The sequence below is a fragment of the Mobula birostris genome, chromosome 5, assembly GCF_030028105.1.
Source record: "Mobula birostris isolate sMobBir1 chromosome 5, sMobBir1.hap1, whole genome shotgun sequence".
NCBI classification, from domain to species: Eukaryota; Metazoa; Chordata; class Chondrichthyes; order Myliobatiformes; family Myliobatidae; genus Mobula; species Mobula birostris.
The window spans coordinates 2,235,557-2,261,421 of NC_092374.1; the positions used below are offsets into that span (position 1 = coordinate 2,235,557).

The window sequence follows — 25,865 nt, forward strand, 5'->3', positions numbered from 1 at the left end:
GTCTTCCTGTGCTTCCTCTTAGCCTCCCCTGCATATTCCAGCCATGCAAAGACACCATCTTGGCACTTCTTTGACTCAGTCAACTGAGCCTGGACCTAGTACTTCATTCCCACAGGGGCTCTCCGTAACGTCTTTATCGACAATGCTCACACAGTAATGTCCAGTGCTGGTGAGCTGGTGAGACACTGGCCATTCAAACATCATTGCCCGGTCATCCTCCATATCCAGTCCTGCTCCTACTTTCTTCAGGGAAGATTTACTCAAGAGTAACGGAATGTTCACTGGTACCTGCTCCATTTCAATGTAACGTTTTGTCTGCCCTATTTCTGCAGGAATTTTCACTCTTTTGGTGAAATGTACAATCTTCCCATCCCCAGATTTGAATGCTTTGTCAGTCGGTGTGTCTGTGTTCACCAGGTTCTGCACTTCATTCTGGTTTTGTTCACTTACAGAGCGTTCTCCCCACAATAACTGTATCAATAACAACAGATCCTAGAGACTTCATCATCAAAATCACTGCATTTATGTGATTCCTTCACAAACAATCTGATATGGCACTCCTCCACATCCTCAGTTTTGTTATTTTCTTCTTGTTCGGTTTTGTCCCACTCCCCTCCCCTCCTCCTACTCCCCTTCTCTCCCCCTCTCCCCGCTACCCCTCCCCCTCCCCCTCTTCCCCATCCTGCACCCTCTTCCCTTCTCCCCCATCCTGCACCCTCTCCCTCCGCCCTCTCACCCCCACTCCTCTTCTACCCCTCCCCATCCCCTCCTCCTCTGTCCCCTTCCCCCAACTCTGCCCTCTCACCCCCACCCCCTCTCCACCATCTCACCCCTCTCCCACTCCCCCTGTACCCCTCCCCATCCCCTCCTCCTCTCTCCCCTTCCCCCATCTCCGCCCTCTCACCCCCACTCCCCCTGTCGCCTTCTCTCCCACTCCCCCTGTACCCCTCCCCCATCTCTGCCCCCTCCCCATCCCCTCCTCCTCCCCCACCTCTGCTCTCTCACCCCCCCTCCCCCTCCCCCTCCCCCTCCCCCTCCCCCTCCCCCTCCCCCTCCCCCTCCCCCTCCCCCTCCCCCTCCCCCTCCCCCTCCCCCTCCCCCTCCCCCTATTCCCCCACGCCCCCTCTCCCTTTCCCTCCTCCCCTCCTCGCCTCCTCTCTATCTCCTCTCCCCATCTTCCTCTTCTCCCCCCTCTCCTCCCTCACTTCCCCCCCCTACCCTCTCTCCCCCCACTTCACCCATCTTCCATTCTCACCCCTCTCTCCCCCCTCCTCCACTCCCTTCTGCTCCATCCCCCCTACGCCACCCCCTCTCCTCCACTCTCTCCCTCTCTTTCACTCTCCTCTTACCCCTCTCTCCCCCACCCCACTCTAACCCATCCCTACTCCCCTCCACATCCCTCTCATCCATCCCTCCACTCCCGCTCCCTCCCCTCGTCCCCCCCATTTCAGGTTTTGGGGCTGACGATGACACAGGTTTGGACTACGGTGGGCACTATGGGCAGAGAGGGTGCAAGGACATCTGCAAACCAGGCTTCGTGCCAGTGGACATCTCCGGTCTCTCTTGTAGCCGTGGACGCTGGTTCAAGCATGCGACCCAGGACATCGAGTGTCAAGGTGAGTGTCACGGTGGTGATCGTGGCTCTACCACGGACTCACAGGTTGGGATCCGGGTTCGATTCTGACCTCAGGTACTGTCCATGTGGAGTTTTCATGTTCTCCCTGTGACCGTTTGCGTTTCCAACGGTGATCCAGTTTCCTCCCACATTTCAAACACAGGCTGATTGTTGATTGTGAAATTAGCTTGATGGGTGGGTCTGGGATCAGACTGTGCACCGCGAGGGTGGGTGTGGGATCAGACTGTGCACCGCGAGGGTGGGTACGGGATCGGACTGTGCGCCATGTGGGTGGGTCTGGGATCGGACTGTGCACCGTGTGGGTGGGTGTGGGATCGGACTGTGCACCGTGAGGGTGGGTGTGGGATCGGACTGTGCACCATGTGGGTGGGTCTGGGATCGGACTGTGCGCTGTGTGGGTGGGTCTGGGATCGGACTGCGCCGTGTGGGGGAGTCTGGGATCGGACTGTGCACTGTGAGGGTGGGTGTGGGATCGGACTGTGCACCGTGAGGGTGGGTGTGGGATCGGACTGTGCACCGTGTGGGTGAGGGTGTGATCGGACTGTGCACTGTGACATCTCCTCAGTACCTACTTCCAAGCACCTTAAAACTCTGCCCTCTTGTGTTCGTGTAAATCTCGCTTCGTCTAGCGGCCAAATATAGGGGGTGATAGCCCCCGCCCGGCCAGACTTAAGAAATCTCGTTTGGGTGTGTGCTACGCGATGTGTCCCCGTTACAAATCATTACCCCGAAATAACAAACAGTACACGGTACGTAATTCAACAATCGAGCTTTATAATTCGTACTTTGACCATATGGTTAGTAAAGAAAACTAAAAAACAAAAAAGGGCCCAATCTTATGAAACAGTCTATTGTGCAATGTTGGAGCTCACTGACAAGCCGATTGTCCACCATCGACCTCCTCCGATTGTCACTGCCCTTCAGACCCTCGCTCCAAATCCACCCCGTCCGGCGGTGTATCAGGTCTCTCCATTCGCGTCTTCCATCCCCATCTCTCCCCGGCAAAAGACCACAACGACCTCTCTTCCAGACTCACAAGAAAGAACAACAGCATTCCAAACCCCGTTATCACTAGTCATAACCCAAACATTGCTGCTTCAGAGAAACCATGACATTGTCAGTGAAATCCTACAGCATGTTGCACTCTCCCCCCACCCCCACCAAATTCAGTCATGTCCTCATGACATCGAGATAATTCGCCAACCCTTCCTGCAAAACAGGGTCCAATCCAGGTGTAAACGGCAGTGACAGAGTGAGGGTCACACTCTACGTAGGCCAGCCTATCCGGTGGCCTCCTAATTCTCTGAGACCTCTGCACGCTATCATCCAACTCTTCAGCTTCCGACAGTACTGGGGATACTTCCGGTCTACCTGGCGAGGCCTCTCCCGATCTATCGCTCGTGCTCACCTGCAACACGGAGCCCTCTGTCCCGTGGCCAAACCCCGCTTCCTCTGCGCAGGGTCCCGCTGCAACCCAGGCTGCCAGAGATATTCCACCCCCCCCCCCACTTCACCTGTCTCAGTGGGAGAAGGGCCAGGAGTCTCTTCCTCAATCACTGGGGACTTAGCGAAAAGCAGCAAATATCACACATCCAGGTCCTCATCCTCCGAATCAGTATCCCTCTCAGGGGTGGGGGCCAGCCTAACCTTGCCTGTTGGGGGCCCAGTAGTCACCCCGCGTTTGTGCAGAGTCCCCTTACTAGGTGTAGGCTCCAAGTCGGGCCCTAGGTCTACCTGCACCTCTTGTCCCAGGGACAACAGGTGGTTCTGATGGAGAATCTGGACAGGCCCATTCCCCTCCTCTGGTCTCACCCAGAAAACTGGTAGGTTTGGCATCTGACTCTCCACCACATAGGGTGTGGCCGCCCAACAGTCAGCCAACTTGTGCTTTCCAGGTAGTCCCAAATTCCTTATGAGGACTCCGTCTCCCGGCAGGAACTGGGAGAACCTCACCATCTGATCATACCTCCTCTTATTCCCTTGATTCTGCTGGGCAGCCACAACCCCAGTTAATTCATAAGCCCTTTTCAACTCTCTTCCCATGTCAGACACATATTTCAGATAAGTCTTCGGTGGCAAGTCACCCTCGTCAGTCCCAAAACAAAGGTCAATGTGCAACCTTGCCTCGTGCCCAAACATCAGAAAACATGACGAGTACCCAGTAGCTTCATTTCGTGTACAATTATAACTGTGAACCGGATGCCCAATATGTTGACTCCACCTGCTCTTCCTGCCGATCTCCAGGGTCCTGAGCATGTCTAGCAAGGTCGGATTAAACCTCTCAGGCTGGGGATCGCCCTGCGGGTGATAGGGCGTGGTCCTCGACTTCTCAACTCCAAGCATGCCCAGTAACTCACAGATGAGTCTGCTCTCAAAATCCTGTCCCTGGTCACTATCTATTCACCTGGGAAGGCCATAATAAATGAAATACTTCTCCCATAACACTTTTGCCACCATAGTCACCCTCTGGTCCTTGGTAGGAAAAGCCTGAGCATATCTGGTGTAGTGATCCGTGATGACGAAGACATTCGCTGTGTTGCTGGCATCGGGTTCTATGGACAGGAAATCCATACACACGGAGTCCAGGGGCCCTGCACTCTGCAAGTGGGACAAGGGAGCTGCCCACGTAGGCAGCGTATGAGGGGAATGCACAACTTGCAGTGTTCCTCGACCTCTGCCTACATTCGGGACCAGTAAAACCGGTCTCTGAGCAATCCATAGGTCTTTTCCACCTCCAAATGTCCAGAATCATCATGAAGTGACTTCAACGCAATCCTCCGATACTTCTCTGGCAGAACCAGCTGGCAACACTGGGATCGGTCTGGGGGTGACGTGACCCGGTATAAGATCTGGCTCTTCAACTCCAGCCGAGGCCATTCTTGTAGTAATGGAGGCACCGACACATGTTTCGTCCTCTCCGCCTGAGCCATGTCTCCCCTTTCGACCACCGCCCAAATGGTACTAATGCCCAGATCATCTCGCTGATCAACTCAATTCCGGCAGCTGATTTGTCTTCAGAACAGTCAGGTCACAGTAAACTTGGGGAATGGCGTCATCAGAAGCCCCCAATTGATCCACTGCTTGACCCGACCTCTCCTTTCCCTCTGCCTTCACGGTGATGGCAAACTGACACAAGGCCTTCACCCCAGGGGCAGGATCGCTCTCCCACTCCTCGTCCCTATCCAGTTCCCCATGCACCCGTCGGGACAAAGCATCTGCATCAGTGTTCCGGCTCCCCGGCCGGTACCTCAGGCTGAAATCATAAGCAGACAACGCTGCCAAACACCGATGGCCTGTGGCATCCAGCTTCGCCGAGGTCAGCATATAAGTCAGGGGGTTGTTTCCATCCTCACCTCAAACTTGACCCCGTAGAGATAGTCACTCAGCTCATCCACCACCGCCCATTTCAACACCAGAAATTCCAACTTGTGCGTGGGATAGTTTTTCTTGGAAGGCAACAGACTCCGGCTGACAAACGCAATGTGTCTCAACCCGGTGCCTTGATCCTGATACAGGACGCCCCCTAAACCCTCTCGGCTGGCATCCGTGCGCAGGACATACGGTAATCGGCGGTCAGCAAAAGCCAGCACCGGTGGCTGTGTCAACAGATCCTTCAGCAACTGAGAGGCCTCCTCACATTTTGCATCCCACCTCGGTCCAAAGGGCTCCGACGGGCTAAGATACTCTCCACTCTCCTTTCCTTTATTCCCCCCTCCCTTTCTTCCCCAAGGGAGGGTAACCACACAGAAACTGAGTCAGTGGGTGACTCACTTTCACGTAGCCTTTCACAAACCTTTCACAAGGCGTATGGTGTATTGACCTTCATCAATCGTGGAATTGAATTTAGGAGCCAAGAGGTAATGTTGCAGCTATATAGGACCCTGGTCAGACCCCACTTGGAGTACTGTGCTCAGTTCTGGTCATCTCACTACGGGAAGGACATGGAAACCATAGAAAGGGTGTAGAAGGATGTTGTCTGGATTGGGGAGCATGCCTTATGAAAACAGGTTGAGTGAACTGAGGATGAGGGTGACCTGATAGAGGTGTATAAGATGATGAGAGGCATTGATTGTGTGGATAGTCAGAGGCTTTTTCCCAGGGCTGAAATGGTTGCCACAAGAGGACATAGGTTTAAGGTGCTAGAGAGTACGTACAGAGGAGATGTCAGGGGTAAGTTTTTTACTCAGAGAGTGGTGAGTGCGAGGAATGGGCTGCCGGCAATGGTGGTGGAGGCGGATACAATAGGGTCTTTTAAGAGACTTTTAGATAGGTACATGGAGCTTCGTAAAATAGAGGGCTACAGATAAGCCTAGTAATTTCTCAAGTAGGGACATGTTCGGCACAACTCTCTGGGCCGAAGGGCCTGTATTGTGCTGTAGGTTTTCTATGTTTCTAAACCTCCAATACTAAACACAGAACCAGAGGAACAAATGCAGAGCGCTCACAGTCTGGGGTCTTGGCCAAGTGGTAACCGCCTCGATTGTAGCTGGGTCATTAACTACCCCAAACCGTGAGACTATGTGCCCAACATAGCTAACAGACGTTTGGCAGAACTGGCACTTGTCCAGGGAAAATTTTAACCCTTCAGCTTTCAGTCGGCCCACCACCTTCAGCAGCCTCGAATCATGTTCTTCCAAGGTGGATCCAAACACTATGAGATCATCCAAATACACCAACACCTCAAGCAAGTTCATATCCCGCACTATCTTCTCCATGACCCGCTGGAAGATTGCAGGGGTTCCTGATATGCTCTGGGGCATCCTTTCAAACTGGAAAAGTCCCAGGGGACATATAAATGCCATTTTCTGTTTGTTGGCCCCAATCATAGGGATCTGGTAATATGCACTCCTCAAGTTCAGCACACTGAAACACTTCGCACCACTCAGACAGGCCAGCGTGTCTTCGACCCCCGGGACAGTAAACTGGTCAGGGACAGTGCACCTGTTCAGAGTCCTGTAGTCCACACACATCCGTACCTTCCCGTTCTTCTTTTGGGCCACTACTATTGGGAACGCACAGGGGCTTTGGGACTCAGTGATGATCCCAGCTTCCTTCATCTTATACAAACGCTGCCGAACATCCTCCACCTCTGCAGGGGCCAGTTGCCGCAGCCTTTCTCTGAACGGGGTATCCTCAGTCACCCGGCTAGTGTGACGCGTGCTCTTGGAACAACCCACATCAAACTCGTCAGTGGAAAAATCACCTTCCAGCTTCAACATCTTCTCTACCAGCCTCCTCTTCCAACCCACCGGAACCTGGGAGTCCCTGAAGTTGAATAAACAATTTGAAAGGCTCAAACAGATAAATAGAGGGATAGCTCAAGCGAAGTGGCCAGTGGAAAGCGGCCAGAGCGTGAGTGGGCCAGTGAAGGAGTGGAGCTTTGAGGCTTTGACTCAAGAGATTCTGGCAGTTTTGGCAGTTGGTCTGTGCAATCAAGTCAATCAAGATTTGAATAGATCAGCAGAAAACCGTTGATTAGACAATCAAGATTTGAATAGCTCAGACTCAGCAGAAAGCAGCTGATTGGGCAGTCAAGGTCAGGTGACCAAACACTTTGAAAAGCTCAAACAGATAAATAGAGGGATAGCTCAAGCGAAGCGGCCAGTGCGTGAGTGGGCCAGTGAAGGAGTGGAGCTTTGAGGCTTTGACTCGAGAGGCTTCGACGAGAAGAGGCGGAGGACAAGCTAGCTCGCAGTTAGTTTTTACAATGTCTCCTGAGATGGTGATGTGCCTCTCATGTGAGATGTGGCAGTCTTGGGGGAAGTCCCCTCTCCTGCAGAGTCACATCTGCCAGAAGTGCATACGGCTGGGCGATCTGGAAGACTGTGTAAGGAATCTGGAGCAGCAGCTGGATGACCTTCGCCTCATAAGGGAGAATGAGGCAATCATAGATGAGAGCTACAGGGAGGGAGTCACACCTAGGCTGTTGGAAGCAGGTTGTTGGGTGACAGTCAGAGGGGGGAAAGTGAAGGTGAGCAGACAGGTAGTGCAGAGCACCCCTGTAGCCATTCCCCTGAATAATAAGTTTACCGTCCTGGATACTGTTGGCGGGGACGACCGACCAGGTGTGAGCCACGGTGGCAGGGCCTCCGGCACTGAGTCTGACCCTGTGGTGCAGAAGGGTGGGATGGAGAAAAGGAGAGCTGTCGTCATTGGAGACTCTATAGTCAGGGGAGCAGACAGGAGATTTTGTGGACGTGAGAAGGACACCCGCATGGTTTGTTGCCTCCCGGGTGCCAGGTTCCAGGATGTCTCTGACCGGGTGCACGACATCCTGGTACGAGAGGGAAAGCAACCAGAAGTCGTGATACATGTTGGGACCAACGACATAGGCAGGAAGAGGGATGAGGTCCTGAAGTGTGAGTTTCGGGAATTAGGCAGAAGGCTGAAGAACGGGACCTCAAGGGTGGCGTTCTCAGGATTGCTGCCAGTGCTACGTGACGTTGATGGTAAGAATTGGAGGAGATGGCAGTTGAATGCGTGGCTGAGGAGTTGGTGCAGGGAGCAGGGTTTTAGATTTTTAGATCATTGGGATCTCTTCTGGGGAAAGTGGGACCTGTACAGATTGGATGGGTTGCACCTGAACTCGAGGGGGAGCAATATCCTTGCAGGTAGGTTTGCTAGCATGGTTCGGGAGGGTTTAAACTAATTTGCGAGGGGGATGGGACCCAGAGCGATAGAGCAGTGAAAGAAGTGCATGGAGTAAAGCCAGATCTAACATACAGAGAGGCTTTGAGGAAAGAGAAGCAGAATAAACGGTGTAAAGACAGTAAGGTAGAAGGGCTGAAATGTGTGTACCTCAATGCAAGAAGCATCAGGAACAAAGGTGATGAACTGAGAGCTTGGATACATACATGGAATTATGATGTAGCGGCCATTACAGAGACTTGGCTGGCACCAGGGCAGGAATGGATTCTCAATATTCCTGGATTTCATTGCTTTAAAAGGGATAGAGAGGGTGGAAAAAGGGGAGGAGGGGTGGCATTACCGGTCAGGTCTTTGTTGTCCATGGGAATGGTACCGGAGGATCGGAGGGAGGCGACTGTTGTTCCCTTGTTCAAAAAAGGTAGTAGGGATAGTCCAGGTAATTATAGACCAGTGAGCCTTACGTCTGTGGTGGGAAAGCTGTTGGAAAAGATTCTTAGAGATAGGATCTATAGGCATTTAGAGAATCATGGTCTGATCAGGGACAGTCAGCATGGCTTTGTGAAGGGCTGATCGTGTCTAACAAGCCTGATAGAGTTCTTTGAGGAGGTGACCAGGCATATAGATGAGGGTAGTGCAGGGGATGTGATCTACATGGATTTTAGTTGGGCATTTGACAAGGTTCCACACGGTAGGCTTATTCAGAAAGTTAGAAGGCATGGGATCCAGGGAAGTTTGGCCAGGTGGATTCAGAATTGGCTTGCCTGCAGAAGGCAGAGGGTGGTGGTGGAGGGAGTACATTCAGATTGGAGGATTGTGACTAGTGGTGTTCCACAAGGATCTGTTCTGGGACCTCTACTTTTCGTCATTTTTATTAACGACCTGAATGTGCAGGTAGAAGGGTGGGTTGGCAAGTTTGCAGACGACACAAAGGTTGGTGGTGTTATGGATAGTGTAGAAGATTGTCGAGGATTGCAGAGAGACATTGATAGGATGCAGAAGTGGGCTGAGAAGTGGCAGATGGAGTTCAACCCGGAGAAGTGTGAGGTGGTACACTTTGGAAGGACAAACTCCAAGACAGAGTACAAAGTAAATGGCAGGATACTTGGTAGTGTGGAGGAGCAGAGGGATCTCGGGGTACATGTCCACAGGTCCCTGAAAGTTGCCTCACAGGTGGATAGGGTAGTTAAGAAAGCTTATGGGGTGTTAGCTTTCATAAGTCGAGGGATAGAGTTTCAGAGTCGCTATGTAATGATGCAGCTCTATAAAACTCTGGTTAGGCCACACTTGGAGTATTGTGTCCAGTTCTGGTCACCTCACTATAGGAAGGATGTAGAAGCATTGGAAAGGGTACAGAGGAGATTTACCAGGATGCTGCCTGGTCTAGAAAGTATGCGTTATGATCAGAGATTAAGGGAGCAAGGGCTTTACTCTTTGGAGAGAAGGAGGATGAGAGGAGACATGATAGAGGTGTACAAGATAATAAGAGGAATAGATAGAGTGGATAGCCAGCGCCTCTTCCCCAGGGCACCACTGCTCAATACAAGAGGACATGGCTTTAAGGTAAGGGGTGGGAAGTTCAAGGAGGATATTAGAGGAAGGTTTTTTACTCAGAGAGTGGTTGGTGCGTGGAATGCACTGCCTGAGTCAGTGGTGGAGGTAGATACACTAGTGAAGTTTAAGAGACTTCTTGACAGGTATATGGAGGAATCTAAGGTGGGGGCTTATATGGGAGGCAGGGTTTGAGGGTCGGCACAACATTGTGGGCCGAAGGGCCTGTACTGTGCTGTACTATTCTATGTTCTATGTTAACTCAGCATAACGTCCCCCCACTTTTCCAATAGTTTCTCCCCAGCGTATCTCACGGGGACACTAGACATTACCGTCACCGGGAACAAATGCGCCAGGGGCACCCCTCTCTTGAAGGTGACCTCCCTCTTCGTAGTGTTCCTGACGATCACCGCCATCCTGCTCGCCTGTACAACCGAGGACTTCTGCAATTCAGGCCTCACCAGCACCCCAGCAGGAAATCCTAACTCCCCCTCATGGTCTTCCGGAGTGTCCACTAAGAGGGCCTCGCTCTCAGGCACTCTGGGAAATTTGGGGGTCCCCATCACTCTCTCTACTTCCCCCGGGCCATACCACCATTGGCTTCAACTGGGTGAACCACACAGTCCCTCGTCTAAATTCGGTATCCGGCCCAATGCGACCTCGCACTTCCTCAAAAGCAGCTCGAAACACCGGGTGCACGGACAACGTTCCCAGAAAGCTCTCCCCAGCCTTCTCCTTGCAGGCCCCCATGAGCCTCCTCACCAGAGGGGTGTTGGTTCCCACAAGAATCGAAATGCCGCCCGTCTCAACGGGGTCCGGACAAACCAGCACCAATGTATCAAGAACCTCAGACACTCCCACATCGACCTCCGGGAACTCCAACTTCACTGATCCAACCGTCGTACAGATAATCACCAGCACTGATACCCCAGATCTCCAGTGCCCTGAATGGTGTCAATGGTAAATGCTGCAGATACTGGTTGTAAAATGATCGGTGCCTGATGTGACCTGCGACCTGGTGTCGAGTATGGCTTTAGCATAGCTTCCCTCTATTCCTAGTGAAACACTGGAGCGTGGTCCCAGTAAGCCTTCCGGAATTGGGCCTTTTGCTTTCGATGGCTCCTTGGTACATTGCTGGGAACGTGTTCCCCCAGAGACACCAGGCCATTCCCTCACTGGGTCTCCTCTAGGTTTTCACGACTCTCTCTGCTTCGGTACCCAAGGGCTCACTCCCCTTCTGGCATGACACCTGCTGCCAGCAGCCCTCCGCATTGTTCACCCCCTGAGGGAATCCTCCCTCCCATCAGCTCTGTCGTATGGGGGGTCACACCTGCTGATAACAGCCAACATACCTCCATCCTCAACTCTGCTACAATCTCCTCTACCGCTCCCCAGGGTAGGCTATCTGTGGTCACTTCACCATGTGGGACACTACCGAGGACTGTACCCTGCTGACGGAGGCCTCCCACACCTCCGACGCATTCTCCTCTTCCCGTACCTCTCTGATCAGCTCAACAAAAGATGGGGAGGCGGGGTGATGCATCTTATGAGACTGTTAGAGACCCCAAGCAATCAGGTCATGGAACTGGGCACCCCTGGCTACCTGATCCATTCTTAACTGATCCACCTCAGCCACCTGAATGACCCCTCTGTGCTGTGAGCCATTGAGCTGCCTCTCTAGCCAAAAAATAAAAGCAGAAAGCCCCCTTCTCCCCCTTTGCCTGACGCATGTTCTGAAACCCCACTAGGAGATCCACTGGGCTTCCAGACAGGCCTAAAGCATTGTCCAGTGCTTGCAGATAATTTACAGCTGTCAGATATTTCAACCTGACAGCTCTCACAACGTCAGCGGCCTGCCCATTCAAACTTTCAACCAATCTCGGTCACTTTTCATCATCAGAGTTCTGCCACTCATCTAACAACTGAGAGGTCCTCTCCACCCAAGTCTCATCCTCCTCCCCCCCCCTTAGGGGTGGGCATAATTCCAGAGAATAGGCGGAGCCTGCCACAGCTGGGACTTTGAATCTGAGTTTTCAATTTATTCACCAGAGAAGGGCCGATACTAACCCAGAATTGTCACTCTTCACCGGGGGACGTGGACTAATTAGACATTCCAAATCCAACCACTCTTTCTCCTCACTCTTCAGAAATGAGAGAACCCTGTCTTTGAAATCTTCGCCCCAGCTACCGCTACCTCGGCGCTGGTCTGCATTAAAACGAGAGCTGCACCAGCCATTTTATCAAACCTCCACCCACAATCGCAACTTCAACAATACTTAACAGTGGAATTAACAATTCATCCAGAGTACAAATATCTGCCCCATTGGTTCTTTGCTCAGGGTAACCAGACAGAATCCAACGGAATTAATCCCGTTTGAGCCCCCAAAATTGTAACTCTCGCTTCGGCCCAGCCAAACTTAAGAAATCTCGTTTGGGTGGGTGCTGTGCGATGTGTCCCCTGTTACAAATCAGTGTCCTGAAATAACAAACAGTACATAATATGTGATTAAAGGATTAAGATTTATAATTCTTACTTTGACTGTATGGCTGTTGAAGAAAACGAGGATAAAAAATGAAAAAGGGCTCAATCTTATGAAACAGTCTATTACACAATGCTGGAGCTCACTGACAAGCTGATTGCCCACCATTGACCTCCTCCGATTGTCGCTGACCTTCGGACCCTCACTCCAATTGCACCACATACGGCGGTCAACCAGCTCTCTCCATTTCCGTCTTCTCTCCTCATCTCTCCCCGGCAAAAGACACAAAGCCTGACAGCATGTTACACAGCAGTCATATCCTACAGCATGTTACATTAGCCAATTCAGCCCTGGGAAAAAGCCTCTGACTAGCCACACGATTAATGCCTCTCATCATCTTATACACCTCTATCAGGTCACCTCTCATCCTCCATCGCTCCAGGGGAAAAGACCGAGTTCACTCAACCTATTCTCATAAGTCATGCTCCCCAATCCAGGCAACATCCTTGTAAATCTCCTCTGCACCCTTTCTATGGTTTCCACATCCTTCCTGTAGTGAGGTGACCAGAACTGAGCACAGTACTCCAAGTGGGGTCTGACCAGGGTCTTATACAACTGCAACATTAACTCTCGGTTCCTAAACTCAATTCCACGATTGATGAAAGCCAATGCACCGTATCCCTTCTTAACCACAGAGTCAACCTGCATAGCTGCTTTGAGTGTCCTATGGACTCAGACCCCAAGATCACTCTGATCCTCCACACTGCTTAGAGTCTTACCATTAATACTATATTCTGCCATCGTACTTGACCTACCCTATCTGGGCTGAACCTTGAACATACTATATCTGGGTTGAACTCCATCTGCCACTTCTCAGCCCAGTTTTGTATTGTATCAATGTCCCGCTGTAACCTCTGACAGCCCTCCACACTATCCACAACACCCCCAACCTTTGTGTCATCAGCAAATTTATTAACTCATCCCTCCACTTCCTCATCCAGGTCATTTATAAAAATCACGAAGAGAAGGGGTCCCAGAACAGATCCCTGAGGCACACCACTGGTCACTGACCTCCATGCAGAATATGACCCATCTACAACCACACTTTGCCTTCTGTGGGCAAGCCAGTTCTGGATCCACAAAGCAATGTCCCCTTGGATTCCATGCCTCCGTACTTTCTCAATAAGCCTGGCATGGGGTACCTTATCAAATGTCTTGCTGAAATCCATATACACTACATCTACTGCTCTACCTTCATCAATGTGTTTAGTCACATTCGCAAAAAATTCAATCAGGCTCGTAAGGCACGACCTGCCTTCCACAAAGACATGCTGACTATTCCTAATCATATTATGCCTCTCCAAATGCTCATAAATCCTGCCTCTCAGGATCTTTTCCATCAATTTACCAACCACTGAAGTAAGGCTCACTGGTCTATAATTTCCTGGGCTATCCCTACTCTCTTTCTTGAATAAGGAACAACATCCGCAACCCTCCAATCCTCTGGAACCTCTCCCATCCCCATTGATGATGCAAAGATCATTGCCAGAGGCTCAGCAATCTCCTCCCTCACCTGCCATTATAATCTGGGGTACGTCTCGTCCGGTCCCAATGACTTATCCAACTTGATGCTTTCCAAAAGCTCCAGCACATCATCTTTCTTAATATCTACATGCTCAAGCTTTTCAGTCCACTGTAAGTCATCCCTACAATCGTCAAGATCCTTTTCCGTAGTGAATACTGAAGCAAAGTATTCATTAAGTACCTCTGCTATCTGCTCCGGTTCCATGCACACTTTTCCACTGTCACACTTGATTGGTCCTGTTCTCTCACATCTTATCCTCTTGCTCTTCACATACTTGTAGAATGCCTTGCAGTTTTCCTTAATCCTGCTCGCCAAGGCCTTCTCACGGCCCCTTCTGGCTCTCCTAATTTCATCCTTAAGCTCCTTCCTGTTCGCCTTATAATATTCTAGATCTCTACCATTACCTAGTTTTTTGAGTCTTTTGTAAGCGTGTCTTTTCTTCTTGACTAGATTTACAACAGCCTTTGTACACCACGGTTCCTGTACCCTACCATCTTTCCCTGTCTCATTGGAATGTACCTATGCAGAACTCCATGCAAATATTCCCCAAACATTTGCCACATTTCTGCTGTACATTTCCCTGAGAACATCTGTTCCCAATTTATGCTTCCAAGTCCCTGCCTGATAGCGTCACATTTCCCCTTACTCCAATTAAACGTTTTCCTAACTCGTCTGTTCCTATCCCTTTCCAATGCTACAGTAAAGGAGATAGAATTGTGATCACAATCTCCAAAATGCTCTCCCACTGAGAGACCTGACACTGACCAGGTTCATTTCCCAACACCAGATCAAGTACAGCTTCTCCTCTTGTAGGTTTATCTACATATTGTGTCAGGAAACCTTCCTGAACACACCTAACCAACTCCACCCCATCCATTGTCGCTCTTCCGTCATCCCTGCCAGTGTTCTTTTCCAATCAATTCTGGCCGTCTCCTCTCTTGTGTCACTGTAATTCCCTTTACTCCACCGTAATACTGATACATCTGACCTTAGCTTCTCCTTCTCAAATTTCAGTGCGAGTTCAATCATATTGACCCAGGGTTCTTTTACCCTGAGGGCCTCTTATGAATTCTGGTTCATTGCACAACATCCAATCCAGAATAGCTGTTCTGCAGGGCTGAACAACAAGCTGCTCTATAAAGCCATCTCATTGGCACTCTTGATTTCCCCCTTCCTGGAATCTGGCACCAACTTGAATGTCCTAATCTTCCTGCATATTGTAATGGCCTGTGAGTATTGGAACATTGCCTTGTTGCCATGTATTTCTATCCTCCATTGTAATTTGCAGACCACATCCTTGCTACTTTTTGGGGTCCGTATACAACTCCCATCGGGGTCTTCTTACCCTTGCAACTCCTTAGATCTATCTAGAATATTTCAACACCTTCTGATACCTCTCAGTGTTTGTGAGATCGGACCGCGCCTCTTGGTATTTATGGGATCGGACCGTGATTCACAGTGTTTCTGGGATCGGACTGCGTCTCTCGATCATTTTGGGATCGGACTGCAGCTCACGGTGTTTCTGGGATTGGACCGCGCCTCTCGGTGTTTCTGGGATCGAATCACTCTTCTCGGTGTTTCTGGGATCGGAACGCACCTCACGGTGTTTCTGGGATCGGACCGCTCCTCTCGGTGTTTCTGGGATCTTACCGCGCCTGTCGGTGTTTCTGGGGTCAGACGTGTCCCAAGCTCATTGAGTGAATTTTGCCTTTTACAGAACTGCCACCATTCAACGTGGTAAATGTTTCTACCCCAGCGGACAGCATCACCCTGTCGGGTCGCTTTGAATACTGTCCCAACAGCAGTGCTGCCAAACTGAATGTCTGGCTTCGCTGTAAATGGTATGAGAGTCACAATTCACGCTGTAAATCAGGCCCGGAGGTCATCAGCCAAAGTCATCCCTACTGTAGCTCGGCTCTGCATAACTGGACCTGCCAAAATCTCAGGCCGTTCTCCCGGTACGACATCCAGCTCTTTGTGAGTTACTCTCTTCCCAGCTCTGGCAGCCCTGGATTTGGATTCAGCCCTATGGACACCAGGGGCCAAAGACAGATGCAAACTTTTGAGAAACCACTTCACACATCGAGGGTAAACACCAGCCAAGCAGGTGAGGAAGGGGATTGAAACGACATCAAGGTGTCACCATTCATGAGCCAGGCTGCTCAGGCACTGGGGTTGCTCCGTGTGGGGAGGGGTAACGGTTCTCCAGCTACTGTGTGTTTGCGCCCAGTGCTGGGGAAGGTCACAGAGGACGTGGGCTGTGGGACGGGACAGGACAGGAGCTGGAAGTGGCTATTGCTGGAACCGGGGAGGAGGCTGATAGAAATGCAGAGGTGGCCGTCCAATTCAATATTGAAATCCAGGCCCTGTTAGCAAGGCCAGCATTCATTGCCCATATTTAGCTGCCCCTGAGAAGGTGGATTATCTTCAAGAGGGTATTTAAAGCAGTATGTAGGGAGTCCTACTCGGAAAGAGGTTGTACGCAACCTTATCCTGGGGTATGAGAATGGCCAAGTGTGGAAGTGACCCTTTGGGAACAGTGAACATTGTTCAGTAAGATGCAGAGACAAGAAACTGCAGAGTTTGCAGTCTGGAGCTTAAAACTAAATGCTGCAAGAACTCAACGTGTAGGCAGCATTTGCAGAGGGAAATGAACAGTCAACACTTTGATTTGACTCTTCCTCAGTTCAGTCAGATCGAAGGTAGTCACGGAAAAAGAGAACGTTGGTTCTAGAGTTCACGTCTTAAACTGGGGAGGGCTGATTTCGCCAGTGTAAGGCTGGACGTGGCAGTGTAGATTGGGAGGAGACATCATCAGAGAGGAGAGAGATGTTCGCAGCCGAGATTGTGAGGGTCCACTCGGGTAAGAGGGAAAAACAAAAGTGTCAACTCTCAGCATTTGGTTTGCAGTGAGACCCTGTAGGGGTCGGAGAAGAGAACTTGAGAAAGCAGTTGAGGGATAAGGAAGAGGTGGCTAGCGGGATAAGGAAGAGGTGCCTAGCGGGATTAAGAAGAATTCCTACACAGTGTTTGACAGTCTTCATTTTTCAAAATGGGTCTTTTGAGGTTTCTGTGCTTTGTGGCTTTCCGTAAAGAGATGAATTTCAAGGCTGCATAATGGATGCATAGTTTGATAATAACTGTACTTTGAACTTTGAATGATGGTGTGGGTTTATTGCGGAACACGTCTGTGTTTTGACGAAGGAAGTATTAGAGACAGGGTGGATACATCCCCACGGCTTGACGGGATGCTATGGGACGGTAGGGAGGAGATTGCTGTGTCTCTGATGCAGATCTTTGCATCTTAGTTAACCACAGGTGAGGAATGTGAAGATTGGAGAATAGTTAGCACTGCTCCCTTGTTCAAACACGGCGGTAGGAATAAGCCAGGAAACTACAAGAGAGCGAGGCTGTCTTGTAGAGGGAAATAATTGAAAACTATTCCAAGAGACAGGATTTATGTTCATTTGGAAAGGCAGAGACTGATTGGGATGGTCAACACGGTTTTGAGCAAGGAGATGCTGTCAGATTGAATTTTTTGAGAGGTAACTGAGAAAAGTGATGAAGACAAGGCAGTAGGACACAGCTAACATGGAGCGGTGACAGATAGACTGGGTGGTTTTGGATCTGAATACTGAGTGATGGAGTGTACAGATAGTGTTATGGCCACATTTAATACTGCACACGGCTGTGCTCACCCTGCTATAGGAAGGTGTCATTAAACTAGCGGGAGTGCAGAGAAGATTTATGGGCAGGTTACTGGGATTTTGAGTTTGGGTTGTAAGGAGAGACTGGGCGGGTTCGAACTCTTTTCCCTGGAGTGTCAGAGGCTGAGGGGTGAGCTTATAGAAAGGGATAAATTATGAGGGGCATAAAACAGGTGAAAGCCTGCCCAGGGTAGGGAGTCTAAAATGAGGGCACAGCTTTAAAGTGAGAAAGGACATATTTAAGAAGGGCCGAGGGTCGTGAGTGTAAGAATGAGCTGCCAGAGAAAGTGAGTACAGTTATGATATGTAAAAGACCTCTGTCGGCATTGTCTGCTGTGTGAACCGACCTCACTGATATCGCTCTCTCCCCCTACTCACTCATTCTCATTCTCATTCATTCATATTCTCTCTCTCTCTCTCTCTCTCTCACACACGCACACACACACACACACACACACACACACTCTCTTTCACATTCTCTCCCACTCTCTCATATCCCAGTGCCTGACAAACCCTGGTTGCTGGAAGTGGACGTGGTCGAGGGGAGGATTAGCTGGGATCTACCGAATTCATGCCGTGCTCAAGTCCTTGGTTCTCAGGTACGTTGAGACCCTCTGTCTCCCCTCCTTGTCCATCTCCCTCCCTCCCTCTCTGTCTGCTTCCAGCACTCTCCTGGTCTCTCCAACACATGTCCCCATGTTGTTCCTGCATCCTCTCTCTGCTCCCCACCCACCCTGGTCTCAGCCCCTCTGTGCCCTGTTGCTCTCTCGGTACGGTCAGTACCATTCTTCACAGTGCCGACTGTGAGATCCGGGTTCAATTCCGGCCACTGCCTGTGTGGGATTTGTACGTTCCCCTGTCACCACATGGGTTCCATAGGGTGCTCCCGTTTCCTCCCGCTTTCCAAGACACGAGGTTAGAGTTAGTCAGCTGTGAACATGCCATGTTGGCGCTGGAAAGATGGTGCCACTTGCGGGCTGCCCCAGCACATCCTTGCTGATTGGATTTGATGCAAATGATGCCTGCTTTAAATACATGTGACACGTAAAGCTTACCCAATCTAATCTCCTCATCAACCCTATCTGTACCCCTGTCCCTCCATTACCCTCCCTCTAAACCTCTTGTCCCCTCTCTCTCCCTTCCCGAACCCCTTCTGTCTCCATCTCCCCGTTGTCTCCCTGCTTACTCTCCCCACTCAGTCCAGTCGAGTGCTAACAGACCTCATGTTCTCCTTTTCTGCCTGCAGATAACCATTGTTGGATCGAGAGCCCACGACGCCTCATTCCCTTCTGAACATGTGTTCACTTTCGATACCAGTACAACACAGCTAAAAAATTACACCTTCATATGTGCAACGAAATACACCATTACTCTGCAAGCTGACAGCTCGGTGGGCTTGGGGAATAAAGAAGAAGTGATAAGGACAACTGCAGCAAAAGGTCAGACTGTATTCATGGTTCCCTATCCCAGAGCACTCACGGTGCCCATGGTTCCCTATCCCAAAACACTAATGTTGCCATGGCTCCCTATCCCAGAACACTCACGGTGCCCATGGTTCCCTATCCCAGAACACTCACGGTGCCCATGGTTCCCTATCCCAGAACACTCACGGTGCCCATGGTTACCTATCCCAGAACACTCATGGTGCCCATGGTTACCTATCCCAGAACACTCACAGTGCCCATGGTTACCGATCCCAAAACACTCATGTTGCCATGGTTACCTATCCCAGAACACTCACTGTGCCCAAGGTTACCTATCCCAGAATACTCACAGTGCCCATGGTTACCGATCCCAAAACACTCATGTTGCCATGGTTACCTATCCCAGAACACTCACGGTGCCCAAGGTTACCTATCCCAGAATACTCACAGTGCCCATGGTTACCGATCCCAAAACACTCATGTTGCCATGGTTACCTATCCCAGAACACTCACAGTGCCCATGGTTACCTATCCCAGAACACTCATGATGTCGATGGTTACCTATCCCAGAACCCACATGGTACCTATGGTTACCTGTCCCAGAATACTTGTGTTGCCCATGGTTGCCTATCCCAGAACACTCATGGTGTCTGTGGTTACCTATTCCAGAACACTCATGGTGCCCATGGTTACCTATCCCAGAACATTCACGGTGCCAATGGTTACTTATCCAGAACCCACATGGTACCCATGGTTACCTGTCCCAGAATACTCGTGTTGCCCATGGTTGCCTATCCCAGAACACTCATGTGCCCATGGTTACCTATCCCAGAACACTCACTGTGCCCATAGTTACCCACCCAGACACTCATGGTGCCCATGGTTACCGATCCCAAAACCGTCATGTTACCCGTGGTTACCTATCCCAGACCACTCATGTTGCCCATGGTTACCCACCATCACGTACCACATGACGGATTAATGAACCAGCAGAAATAGAAAACACTTCGGAGTCTGGTATTGCTAATTAACTAATACTATTTATTAGTAACTACGCAATACAATAATATGAATTCAGATATATCAAACAGGTTAGCAAAGATTATAAGTGTGGAAATATAGAAAACAAGCTTCTTCAAGCCAAGGGGTAAATAGATACAGTCTTACGGTGATGGGTAAAGTTCAGTTCAGTTCGAGGTATCGAGTCGAGCAGTGATGGGGAGAGAGAGAGAGATATTTGTAATCCAGGGTAAATGTCGAGAAAAGGCAAATACATCGATATTCCACAGATTCCATGACAGCAATACAAAATAACAATAGTAGTAGGTTTTTATCTCCGAAGTTGTTCCACTCCACACACGAAATATCACCAACAGCGATTTTCAACGAATATCCTTTCAACACCAGTGGTACCACACCCGAATTCAGCTCCGGGTCATTCCAAAGTGGTGGCCACAGGATACTCCAACAGAATCCACCAACAGTAGCTTATCACTAAGGGGACCCTCTTCAAGGGAACCAACCCCAAACACACAACGTGATAGCCACTTATCCAGTTCCACGACATACAAAATAACTCCAACAGTGATTTGCCATAGGGGTGCCTTTCTTCAGTGAACTACCACACCCAAACAAGGGTAACACATAAGTGATATTCACAAAGGTACTCCCCTCACCAGAGAACCCGCTCTTGTGGATTAACTATGTGACAGTCACATCTTTGTATTCGAGTGGAATCAAACTCACCATTACGGGCTACTTAGAGAGAGAGAGTCCAAACAGTGACCTTTTTGTCACTAGGTTTCTTCTGTTTCAAACCTTCCTCTCCCCCTTCTCTTCCTTTAAGGTCACCGAGTGTGACCACAAAAAGGAGAACATCTTCTGTGCTGGAGTTATCAACCCAGGCGACGGTTGAACACATGAAAAACTCCCCACCAGTCACACCTTTTCCACACTGTGAGAGCCACTGATCGATTCACCTGACCAATCCTCCAAACATCCACCTTTCTGTGGCACAACAAAGCTCATCCAGTGTCCAAAACCATGTGTCTGTGAGTCTATCAGCTGACCTTCTATTTATCTCACCAGCTGTCCATCAAGTAGCTCCTCCCTTCTCGCTCTGCCGGAGCACAGTAGCTGGCAGTGTCCTTGCAAAGTGTAAACACGCTGCAGAGAAACCAGTACAACATCTCCAAGCAGTCTTCACCTCTCTCTCTCTTAATAACAAGGTGTCTGTGTGTCCTTGTATGTTCAAAACAGCTGCAGAGAAACCATAACATCGATAGTCCATCAAATAGCTCCACCTCTCCCCCCCCTCTCTCTCTCTCTCTCTCTCTCTCTCTCTCTCTCTCTTTCTTTCTCTTTCCATGGCAACCCAGAAGCTGACAGCAGTAGTCAGTGTCCTTGTAAAAGTGTAAACATGAGCTGAAAGACAGACCCTACCCCTCTCTCTCTCAGCAGAATCCAAAAGTTAGTCTCAGTTCTTTCTTGTGCCTTAAAGTTACAGTTCACAGCAAGAAGGAACCCCGGGGGTACATAACACCCACCCAGACATTTATGGTGCGCATGGTTATCTATCCCAGAACACTCATGTTGCCCGTGGTTACCTACCCCAGAAAACTCATGTTGCCCGTGGTTACCTATCCCAGATCATTCATGGTCCCATGGTTACCTACCCCAGAACACTCAACGTGCCCATGATTACTGATCCCAGTAAAGGAGAGGCGAGAGTAGATATCAGACTACTGGATAATGATGCTGGAGAGGTAGAAATGGGGGACAAGGAAATAGTGGGGGAACTGAGTAAGTATTTTGCATTAATCTTCACTATGGAGGACACCAGCAGTATGGTGGAAGTTCAAGAGTGTCAGGGGGCTGAAGCGAGTGCGGTTACTATAACTAGGGAGAAGGTTCTAGAGAAACTGAAAGGTCTGAAGTCACCTGGACCAGATAGTAGACACCCCAGGATTCTGTAAGATGTACTTGAAGAGATTGTGGAGGCATTTGTAATCATCTTTCATGAATCACTAGAATCTGGAATGGTTCAGGAGGACTGGAAAACTGCAAACGTCACTCCACTCTTGAAGAAAGGAGAGAGTCGAAGAAAGGAAATTACAGGCCAGTTACTCTGACCTCAGGTGGTTGGGAAGATGTTGGAATCAATCGTTAGGGACGTGGTTTCAGGGTACTTGGAAGCACGACGTGAAATGGGCCAAAGTCAGTGTGGTTTTCTCAAGGGAAAATATTGCTGACAAATCTGTTGGAAATCCTTGAGGAAATAACAAACAGGATAGACAAAGCAGAATCATGCAGAATATTTGGATTTTCAGAAGGCCTTTGACAAGACGTCACGCATGAGGCTGCTTTACAATCTACGAGCCCATGGTATTACAGGAAAGATTCCAGCATAGATAAAGCAGTAGCTGATTGGCAGAAGGTGAAGAGTGGCAATAAAGGGAACCTTTCTGATTGACTGCTGGTGACGAGTGGTGTTCCACAGGGGTCTGTGTTGGGACCGATTCTTTTTACATTATATGTCAATGATTTGGATGACGGAATTGATGGCTTTGTGGCCAAGTTTGCGGATGATATGAAGATAGGTGGAGGGGCAGGTAGTGGTGAGGAAACAGGGAGGCTGCAGAGGATTTAAACAGATTAGGAGGATGGGCAAGGAAATGGGAAATGGAATTGTATTGGGAAGTGTATGTCATGCACTTTGGTAAAGAGAATAAAAGCATAGACTATTTTCTAAACAGGGAGAAGGTGCAAATGGATTTGGGAGTCGTTGTGACGATTCCCTAAAGGTTAACTTGCAAGTTAAGTCAGTGATGTTGGCATTCATTTCGAGAGGACGAGAATGTAAAAGCAAGGGTGTGGTGCTGAGGCTTTATAAGTTATCGGGGAGGCTCACTTGAAGTATTGTGAGCTGCTTCGGGCTCCTAATCTGAAAAATTATGTAACACACGTCAAAGTTGCTGGTGAACGCAGCAGGCCAGGCAGCATCTCTAGGAAGAGGTACAGTCGACGTTTCAGGCCAAGACCCTTCGTCAGGACTAACTGAAGGAAGAGTGAGTAAGGGATTTGAAAGTTGGAGGGGGAGGGGGAGATCCAAAATGATAGGAGAAGACAGGAGGGGGAGGGATGGAGCCAAGAGCTGGACAGGTGATAGGCAAAAGGGATACGAGAGGATCATGGGACAGGAGGTCCAGGGAGAAAGACGGTGGGGCGGAAACCAGAGGATGGGCAAGGGGTATATTCAGAGGGACAGAGGGAGTAAAAGGAGAGTAAGAGAAAGAATGTGTGTATAAAATGTGTGTCCCTCTGACTATACCCCTTGCCCATCCTCTGGGTCCCTCCCCCTTTTCTTTCTCCCTGGGCCTCCTGTCCCATGATCCTCTCGTATCCCTTTTGCCAATCACCTGTCCAGCTCTTGGCTCCATCCCTCCCCCCCCTGTCTTCTCCTATCATTTTGGATCTCCCCCTCCACCTCCCACTTTCAAATCTCTTACTCACTCTTCCTTCAGTTAGTCCTGACGAAGGGTCTCGGCCTGAAATGTTGACTGTACCTCTTCCTAGAGATGCTGCCTGGCCTGCTGCGTTCACCAGCAACTTTGATGTGTGTTGCTTGAATTTCCAGCATCTGCAGAATTCCTGTTGTTTGCGCTAAAAAATTATGTGCTGACATTGGAGAGGGTTCAAAGGAGGTTAGCAAAATGGATCCTGGGATTGAAAGGCTTATCCCATGAGGTATGTTTGACAGATCTGGGCCTGTACTCACTGGAATTTCAAAGAGTGAGTGGGGATCTCATTGGAACCTGTCGAATGTGGAAAGGACCGGATTGAGTGGAACAGGAGAGGATGTTTCCAGTAGCGGAGGAGTCTGGGAACAGAGAGCACAATATCAGAATAGTGGAATAGAGATGAGGAAAATTTCATAAACCCAAGGGTGGTGAATCTGTGTAATTTACTGCCACAAGTGGCTGTGGAGGACAGGTCACTGGATGCATTTAAGACAGAGGTCAATAGATTCTTCATGTCAAGATGTGAAAGATTACGGGAAGAAAGCAGGAGATTGGGGTTGAGAGGGAAGTGGGTCAGCCATGATCAAATGGTGGAGGAGATTCAATGGGCCGAATGGCCTAATTCTGTTCCTATATCTGATGGTGTTGGGTCTTTGGACTGTGGGAGGAAACCAGAGCCCATCGAGGAAAATCATGTGCACAAGGAAGAATATAGAAACTTTGTCACAGATAGAGATGGAACTGAGCTCCAGCCTCTGACAGCCGAGATCTCGTAGCGTTCTGCTGATCGTTATGTTCCCGTCACGTTTATCCATCTTGAGCTAAGGTACCGGCTAGTCAGGGAATCCCAAACTCGCACCCTGTGTCTGTCTTTGGAAATAAGCACATTCTTTTGCATTAAAGAACACGTCTTGCACAGATTTCATATGATTTTATATATTTATATCTGTTCAGCTTTCTGAAAAGACCAAGCATTAAATCAAACTTTAACAGGAATCCTTCGACAGTAAAGCACTTTGCTTTTTTTTCTTAGATAATTGTAATCCTCTTTCCTAAACGCTGCAAAAGTTGCAAGTCCCCTTGACATTGGTGTGCATTTTTGTGGGGCCTCTGAAGGTAATTCAGCAAAATTGTCTCACATTTAAAGAGTTTTAAATGGTGATGGGAGTAGGCAGTTTAAATGGTTTGGCATGGACTAGATGGGCCAAAGGGCCTGTTTCTGTGCTGTACTTTTCTGTGACCCCATAATTTCTACCGCAATTGCTTTTCTGCCATCATCTGGCACCTCGGCTGCGATTTGAAACTTGTGTCTCTGTCTGAGCAAACCCTTCCCTTTTCAACTCACGGCAGCCTGGGGCACGTCAGGCCCTGGGGATTTATCCAGTTTACGCCCTGTGAGAGGCCTAATGTCTCCTCCTTTTAGTGACCAGAAGGTCTTGTGTTGAAAACCAACAGGCAATGTGAAATGGTGGTTAGTGACGAGCTGGTTCAGGCAGTTTGTTTGTCTTTGTTCACTGCCCGGCACGTTTACCACAATCTTTTCCTGCAGAACCGTTTGCTCCCGAAATTCAGAGTCGTGTTTCAGAAATCACTGGCTCGACGGCTCGTATCCGGTTCACACACTCACACAGAGAATGCACTGCAGTGTCGTGAGTATTGCTTCTCTCCTTCATCATCCACCCCTCCGCCTTTCCTCCGCGCTCCCTCCCCCTCCCCCACGGTCCCTCCCCCTCCCCCACAGTCCCTCCCCCTCCCCCACAGTCCCGCCCCACCTCCCCACAGTCCCTCCCCCTCCTCTCCCTACAGTCCCTCCCCCTCCCCCCACAGTCCCTCCCCACCTCCCTACAGTCCCTCCCCCTCCCCACGGTCCCTCCCCCTCCCCCACAGTCCCTCCCCCCTCCCCCACAGTCCCTCCCCCTCCTCTCCCCACAGTCCCTCCCCCTTCCCCCCACAGTCCCTCCCCCTCCTCCCCCACGGACCCTCCCCCTCCTCTCCCTACAGTCCCTCCCCCTCCCCCCACAGTCCCTCCCCACCTCCCTACAGTCCCTCACCCTTCCCCCCACCGTCCCTCCCCCTCCTCCACAGTCCCTCCCCCTCCCCCCACAGTCCCTCCCCCTCCTCTCCCTACAGTCCCTCCCCCTCCTCTCCCTACAGTCCCTCCCCCTCCCCTACAGTCCCTCCCCCTCCCCACGGTCCCTCCCCCTCCCCCACAGTCCCTCCCCCTCCTCTCCCTACAGTCCCTCACCACCTCCCCACAGTCCCTCCCCACCTCCCCACGGCCCCTCCCCTTTCCCCCCACCGTCCCTCCCCCTCCTCT

The 25,865-nt window shown here is 50.2% G+C and overlaps 1 protein-coding gene across 1 annotated transcript in view; it reads left to right on the forward strand.

Annotated features, from left to right (window-relative positions):
* Positions 1–25,865, forward strand: part of LOC140197493 (receptor-type tyrosine-protein phosphatase T-like) — a 79,440-nt gene that overhangs the window by 40,010 nt on the left and 13,565 nt on the right. The window contains exons 2-6 of the mRNA XM_072257474.1: positions 1,452–1,616; positions 15,615–16,004; positions 18,106–18,203; positions 18,851–19,043; positions 25,098–25,197. Of these exons, the coding sequence (XP_072113575.1) occupies positions 1,452–1,616; positions 15,615–16,004; positions 18,106–18,203; positions 18,851–19,043; positions 25,098–25,197 (946 nt within the window). The remainder of the gene's footprint in view (positions 1–1,451; positions 1,617–15,614; positions 16,005–18,105; positions 18,204–18,850; positions 19,044–25,097; positions 25,198–25,865) is intronic.